General features: G+C 42.1%; 1 protein-coding gene across 1 annotated transcript in view; it reads right to left on the bottom strand.

Annotated features, from left to right (window-relative positions):
• Positions 1–2946: 2946 nt before the first annotated feature.
• The window catches only part of DOK6 (docking protein 6), a 133423-nt gene continuing 128224 nt past the window's right edge, over positions 2947–8145 (bottom strand). Inside the window, exon 6 of the mRNA XM_015407626.1 lies at positions 2947–3086. Coding sequence (XP_015263112.1) covers positions 2947–3086 — 140 coding nt within the window. The remainder of the gene's footprint in view (positions 3087–8145) is intronic.

Here is an 8145-nt window from a genome sequence, read left to right as displayed (position 1 = left end):
GGTTAGACCAATCAGCTGCTACTAGCCGTGGTGAGTAAAGGGGACCTTCACATTTGGACACAGTAAACCTCTAGATACCAATGCCAGGAGACATCATTAGGGGAAGGTCTTGGCTCTGTAGAGTAACTGTTTGGTCACTGTGTGAGACAGGATGCCTCTCCTCTGTAGCCCCTCTTTGTGTCTCCTGGCTACTACTACTGTGTGAGACAGGATGCTGAACTAGCTGCACCACTGGTCTGAGCTTGCAGGGTTCTTCTTAGATTCCTCTCCTCTGTAGCCCTTCTTTGTGTCCCCTAGCTACTACAGAGGGCAGAAGACACAGACAATGAGATGAACATGTGTGCTGCATAATGCACCCAGCCCTCTTGTGCAAGCTGTCATGAAAGGAGCAAGCACTTGAGCAAAACAAAGAGGGCGATTGTCTGATTTTCCTCTTCCCACTAATTCTCCTTGCTGTATCCTTTCCATAAAGGCCCTTCTGTTCATAGTTGTTTGGAAGCAAGCCATCACCTTGAGACAGGATAGAACAATGTCTCCCCCACAGGTTGATTCAGGTGGGTAGCAGAACAAAGTTTGAGTCCAGTGGTACCTTTAAGACCAACAAAGTTTTATTCAAGGTATAAGCTTTCGTGTGTTATAACTTTGTTCTTCCCCACAAGTTATAATATGAAAAGTACTGGACTAGTCTCCTCCTCTCTTATTTCTTCAAGGCATTTTGTTGGATCTACTGGAAGTGTTCATAGAAAGTGCCTCTGGAGTAGATCTTTCTCCTCCTTCCCCTTTCCCAAGCTGCCTGCCATTTGTTGCAGTTTTGGGACAAATAGTAGGCTGCTTGAGGATAGAGAAGGTATGAACTCTTCCGGTGGATCCAGTTTTGCTACTGCTATTCATTTCCACATCTTTGGGGGGAAAATGATTGAAACCTTCTGGCACAATGTACTAATGGAAATTCACTGCAAAGGGGTAAGTAATGTCAAAATAAAATAAAAATTGAGTGGCACCTTAAGACTAACAATCAGGGATCATTTCCTGCAGGAGTGCACAGGAGCGGAGCTCCGGCAGTAAAGAGCCCAGGGGGCGGGGCACATGTAACAAGCCCCACCCCCTGCTCCCAGCAGCTCTCAGTCAGAGCAAGAAGCAGCCAGGTAAGTTGCAGAACTCCCCCTGGCTCCCTCCAAAACAGACCAGGGGCACCCTTAAGACCAAGTTTTATTCAGGTACAAGCTCTCCCTCCTCTGTGAGGACAGATCTGCACGTTCCCCTCCCCCCTGCAATAGCTAGTAATCCAAAACAGTCCAGTGGAGCCTGAGCGGTGGGTGTTGCCTTCTGACACACTTCCGGTGATGTCAGGAGGTGTGGCATATGTAAATAAGTTATGCTAATGAGTTATGCTAATGAGCTCCTGCACCTCTTTTTCTACGAAATGATCCCTGCTAACAACATTTATCTCAATATGCATTTTTGTAAGTCACAGATAGACATATGATGGAAAAACCATACTGGGGCAGGTTGATGAGGGAAGAGTCAAGGCTTGGTGTGAATTACCCTATGAGTCCCTCTGTGACCCATGAAGGCTCATATTGAAATAAATGTTGTTAGTCTCTAAGTTGCCATTAGATTTTGTTTTATTTAAAATAAGTTTAGCAAGATTTTTTTAAAAAAAAGCAACTCCCCACAACTCAGTCCCACATGACTGTTCATTCTACAGAGTCTGTTTAAAAAGTCAACCATGCAAGAAGATAAATGGATGGGGAAATTTGCCACAACTGATCCATGATTGTATTAATAATCTAGCCTCTTGCTAAACGGGACATCAGGGAAAGCAATCATTATTTGCTACTAGATTTCAATAAGACCAGAAACTTAAATATTATTTTTATTTCTACTAGGCAAGCTTCTGGACCTATAAAACTGTGGCTTATGGGAATTCCTCCCAGCAATATGGTTTCAATCATACCCAGCACGATACACAAGTCAGAAATGTACTGTCTCTAAATCCAGTTTTCACTTTTAAAATATTATCTACAATGGGAAGACAGACAATACACTGTTCCACCGTCTCCTCTTGATATCTATGATCCCTGTCCACAATGGAATACTGTGGAGTATTAGGTTCAGAATGTACATAGCTTCAGAGCAGAATCTGGCCACAAAAATTCAGTGTGGGAAATATTTTAGGAAAATGACTTCTTAATATACAACACAATTTATTTCTGAAGGGCTATTAAGCACTGCCATGCCACTCCGCTGAAAGTATCTATTGATTCCTCTGTCATATTTTTTTTTTTACTGTATTTATGAGACTCTGATGATGAGTCCTTGGCTTCATTTCATGGATGCAATGTTAGGTTACAGTCCTAAAATTACTCATGCGTACATCCCATTCAAGACACTGGGACTGAACTGTGTGTAACTGTTGGTAGATTTACATCCTGAATTTGGGAAGTACCCTTTAGAAGTTTTGTTCATTGAGCAATATTTGTGTAATGATGAAACAGTTGGTGGGCTGACACCTAGAGTGAAGGTGGCTTCTGTTGTGGATGAGCAAATCTGACAACAGAGTTGATTGGCAAGAGCTGCACACTGACAACATACTATGTTGTCCCCCCCCACACACATGGAGACACTCTGCTCGCCAGAGCAGGCAGTGTTTGAGGCATGCAGAAACCTCAACCACACACCTGTAGGATTTCAGAGAGAAATCATTTCTTTTTCTAAAACATGGACAAAAATCAATATAAAATTTAAATAAATAACACTTAGATTCTGCCTTGGGGAAGCAGTGATCCAAGCTTTCACCTTCACCAGCACCAGCCTGGAGACTCACACCCTTCATTTCCACTACTGTTTCTTGTCTGTGGATGTTGAGGAAGGGACGAGCGGCTCCTGGGCCCCACAGGCAGGTTCCACGCTAGACTGTCTCTCAGGTCAGACACTGTCTGTGTGTCATTGGAGGAGGCCTGAGCTGTAGCTGAATCCATAACTGCTAGACAGTGAGAGGCGCTGCTCATGCTCCTCGCTCTGCTCCGAGGTGTAGCTGGGAAATGTCTGTGCACGAGACACCTTTGTTGAGCCAAGACTGTGACCTGGAACGAAGGGGAAGAAAAATAAATTTACATAATCTCCAGAGAGTAAAAACCAAAAAAAACCCCAAAATATGTTCTGAGAAGGGGTGACATACCAAAAAGACTCACTTCAAATTTAAAATATTATGATATGCATAAAAGTGGGAACTGTCAAAACTGTATATCTTGTATGACCTGTAAGAGCGGCTCTGTTTCTGTAAGAGTAAGATTACATCTATAAAATTACATGATCTATAAGATTACATACTATAAAATGTGCCACCATGCATTTTTGTACACAATACTGAAAACTAAGCACAGGGTTATGAAAGGAAGAAAATGCGAGCAATTGTGGTGTCGCATTAAAATTCTTTCTGCTAAGATCAGTAGTAGTAAGTTCCAGCCTTGGCTTTGCAAACCTATCACTTGGATCTTGGAATAAAACACAGCTATAGGATTGGGTGCAATTTCTTCTTGTCTGTGCAGATATGGAGCAGAGACCCTTTGAATGTGGAAGGATCAGCATACTGATAAGATACAGTAGTATAATATTAGTACTGAGTTTTAACTCAACCCAGGAGTTCAGTTCCATAGAATTACCAGCTCTTGAATGATCACTGTGGGATCTGTAAACATCTTGTAAAGGTAGCGGAGAATGCTGCATGCCTGGCAACCTTGGAAAAAGCCATACCTGACCAGTGCTGCTTAAATCACAGCAAAATATACAAAGGGAAAATTTTCAAGAAACAGTTGTGAGAAGCAACAGCAAGAAAGGAAAAGTAATGTCACCAAGCAATGAAGCCACAGACTGCATTTCCGGGGCAATGTCATTTCCTCCACTCAATTGACCAAACTGCATGAAAAAAGAGAATGCATTCTTCACATAGAGCTTTATAGTTTACTGACTAGGTTATATTAATATTAGCTTTTGAAACTTTGAGTGAGCTGTCAAGGCTTTAATGTCTTTTGTCTTCAAGAAGTTTTTGCATTAAATTGTATTACAGGTGGGTGATAAACTGTACAGACAATGTGCTTTTCTCCCTCTGAGCTGGAGGACATCTGATTGTGGGTGATTCCCACCCTCCTTTCAGGGAGGCAGGACTTCCAAGAACTTCCTGTTTCCTGTGTGGGAGTCACCCTCATCCTCAGTTCTTTTCCTGCCTCAAGAGGGAGAGCAGCGTTTTTAGGCTTTGCCAAACCTTGCTTTCATCTTTCCCTTTCTTTTCCTTGCACTAACCTCTCTTTCTTCCCCTTTTTTCCCTTCAGGTTTTTTTCTCCCTGGATTCTCTACTTCACTCCCACACAGGAAACAGGAAGTTCTTGGAAGTCCTGCCTCCCTGAAAGGAGGGTGGGAATCACCCACAATCAGATGTCCTCCAGTCCTCAGAGGAGAAGGACCTCTCACGGTGAGTACCAAAGGTCGTTTTGTATCCTGTTTGCTGATGAGAAAGTGAGGCATAATGCTCCCAAGAGACTTCATTTCGTAAACTTATAATAAACTGAAGGTTTACATCAGACTGCCCAATTAACTCACAATGCAATTCTATACAGTTATTCCAGCATAAGCCCATTAACATTGAAATCAATGGGCTTAGACTAAAATAACTCCCTGTAAGATTGCATTGTTAATGAGGGCTTCTTTGGAAGAAGTCATCTGGACTTTGCTTTTGTGCTTGGAACATCAGATACATCAATGTCCTTTCAAAACTGTAAACCATGTCCCCATCGTACTCTGAGGCTTCAACAGAGGAGTCTTTTAAGGTTTCCCAGTGGGCTCTTAATGCAGCCATTTTATTTGGTCTGTGAAAATTCAAAAGGGGGAAAAAAGCAGTGATTGTTCCTTTGCTTCTCCTGGTCACAGAGACAAATTAGTGCATATATTCAAGACCTCACCAGTCATTTCTACTAATCACAGACCATGCCTATGATGCTAAACTATAATATCAAGTTTAATAAAAAGTTATATAGTACCTCCTAAATTCTTCAAAACAGAAAGATGTCCAACAGATCCTACCATTAGCACAGTCAGAAACTGAGCTGTGTTATTTGATTGGACCTTTAAAGAAGCCAAATTCTGTTTGGAGGAAATCCATATTCTGTCCTCAGACTCATGTAAGTACGTGAGCACATTGTTATAGAAACTGTGTGAATTATTTTACTTTCAAAATTGGCAATGGAAAAAAGGAGAAAAGCCAAATACTGACATGATAGAAGAGGGAGGTAGGGAATAAAAGGACCAGGTCTTTCTCTCCCCCCCAATAGTGGGAGACCTCTTCCTGCTATTACCTGGTGCAGCAGCAGGATAAATTTTCCAAGAAAAAGTGCCATTGTGATAATGCCACATCATTTCCTGCTGCATAACTGGATATGATGTCACACATCACCACAGCATTCTACCAGTCCCCCATATCGCTATGATTTTAAGCCAAGTTCTTCCCCCAAGGCACCCAGGGGTTGTCAGCCCTTGGCTAGCAACCCTAGGAAGGAAGGAGAGTGACAGCAAGGAGGAGCAGAATAATAGGGGCAGGGGATTGTTATAATTAATTTGTACATAATTTGCTTTCTCTGTATTTGATGTATGTACTTCTTTATGGTTAGAAGTTGTGTGTGAACTCACTCAATTGAAAAGCATTATGTTCAAGATTAAGAGAGTTTGTGGTGTTATATGTGATGGTCTTTTTAACCACATGGGTTGAAAAGGGAAGGAAGGACCAAACTGGCCTGGACTTACCATGCTAGCATTGTCCTGTCTGGAGGCATCAGACACAGCAGAACCCATCCCTACAGTTGTAAAATGGCAGGTGGGATTGTGGAGTCCTTCAAGGCTTGGTTGCCTCATGGAAAACTCCTATGAATGATAGGCCACGTAGACCCATAGGAAATAATGGTCTCATTGTTTCCTATGGGTAAGTCTGGTTTAATGTCTAGGAGATTTTGATGAAGTAGCCAAACCTTGCAGGACCTCAGGAGCCCATCAGCTGGCTGGCCGACCGGCCCAATCCTTAGTGGCTGCAGGGGCAGAATCTGCTGCTTCCGATGCCAGAGGAAGAGGAAAGCCTTCAGTTGGGATGATAGTCTGCATAGTCACTCTGGGCCCATTCAAGTCCTTTCTTGCCTTTTAAAATTTAAAGAGACATGAGGGTGACACCGGGTCAACTCAACCCTCTCAGCTGTTAGTCAACACCTCTTAAAAGACCATTATGTTCTATGGGAAATGGATTTGTAAAATTTAAAGGGAAGAGGGATGCTAACATCACAATAAATAATTTAGATGGACTCAAAATTCCATGTTCACCACCCCATCCCAAAATGGTAGTGATAATCTTGAAAAATCAAGCTAATGGTACCAGTGCCCTCCCTGAATTCTGGGTCTGAAACTAATATGGATTTTCAAAAAGTGCATACCTCTAATGTCTTGTTCTATCAAACTGACCGTAACACAATCCAGGTAACTGCAGGAATCAATGAACATTCAGGCAATGAACCCCTGAATAAATCCTCCCTCCGTCCCTCCCTCATCACCATCACCACCACCACCACCACCTATCCACCCTTTGTACATCTAGGGAATATGAGGCTGATTATCCCCCAGGGCAGCCTTTGAATTTATGGTGCAGAACTCCAATACACTGATCCTACTTTATTACTTCTTATGTTCTTACATGTGGATTGCAGATAGGAGGGATTTTACTGCTGTCAATACCGCCAAGACTTCTGTGCTTCCTTGTTCCTAAGGCTGCTTACTCCCCTGCAGTATCCTTAAAGAGTTCATCCTTTGCTGGTTCCCCCATCCCATTGCTTCAGATTACTGCAGACTATGGGAGGACAGGCAGAATGAGGATGAGGTAAGCAATCAAATGGGGTGTGTGTGCTTAACGCCTCAACTGTAGCTCTAGCTCTACAATGATGCCAGCACTACCAGTATTTCTGAGTCTTCTAGAAGTTAGGCTGGCAAATTCAAACAGTGTTGGTTCATGCTAGAAAGCTACTGACTTTTATATAGTGGTGGTAGGAAAAGCACTGCTTTAGTTGCCTAGGCAACAGGGAAGTGGTCCTTCAGTACTGGGGCAATAAACATTCCCTGAGGCAACAACAACTGCTGGTCCACTGTGGTCCAGCTGAATCCACCATGAATGACATGTTGTTTGGTGCACACACACTTTTGTCCCAGGCCTTTGGTCAAATAAGTTTTGCAAGCTTTTGAAGCAATGCAAAAACTTGCAAAGACTGTTTATCTGAGGGGAAAGTAGGTTTAGTTGCATACAATCCCTCTTTCAAATCCTTTGACCATCATCAATTTCCCTTCATGCTGAGGTTTCTCTCACCAGTTTAGCAATAAACCTTCTGTACTACAACCTAACCACAGACAGCTGGCAATTATTTTGAGCAAATGTTAATTCCCAGTATAGAATTTTCACTTCAGCCAGCCGAGCCATTTATTAATAATGTATGTGATGTTCTTTACAACAGAGAATGCTACATATGCTTGATTCATGAGTCTGTGTGAAAGGTCATACCTTGTCAATAATTTTAAATTATTTGGAAAAAGAATTCTGATTCCAAATTAGAGCAACGGTTTGCAGCCTGAAACTGGGAGGCAAACCTTGTACCTTCCATGGCAGTATTTTTCATTTTATTTTTGTCATATAAAACACCAGACAAAACAGGGAAGTATGCCTCAGTTATATTGGCTATTACAGCATAAAAAAAATAAAGTATTAATTGGGCCTTGAGGAATTGTATATAATAGATAAACATTAATTGTGAATGGTTCTTACAGTTCAATTCTTTGCATGTTTATTCAGAGGTAGGCTAAGTTCAACAGAGTTTACTCCCAAACAGGTAGCCAACTATATATACAGTTGTAGGTTATAAAGAGAACCAGTATCACCTTTATAATCCTTCTGATTATAAATGTATACTGATAAACAGAAAATCAACATGGAATGGTCATATATTATGTAGCCAGTGGGGTGGTTAGAATGTTGGACTAGGATCTGGGAGTCCCAGGTTCCAAATCCCCACTCCACAATGGAAGCTTGCTGGGTGACCTTAGCCACCCCCACACTGAGCCTAATCT

This window comes from Gekko japonicus, unplaced genomic scaffold, assembly GCF_001447785.1.
Source record: "Gekko japonicus isolate JY-2015 unplaced genomic scaffold, Gekko_japonicus_V1.1 scaffold1379, whole genome shotgun sequence".
In the NCBI taxonomy this organism is placed as follows: Eukaryota; Metazoa; Chordata; class Lepidosauria; order Squamata; family Gekkonidae; genus Gekko; species Gekko japonicus.
The sequence above is the reverse complement of the archived record's forward strand: the minus strand, read 5'-3'. Positions and strand labels throughout refer to the sequence as shown.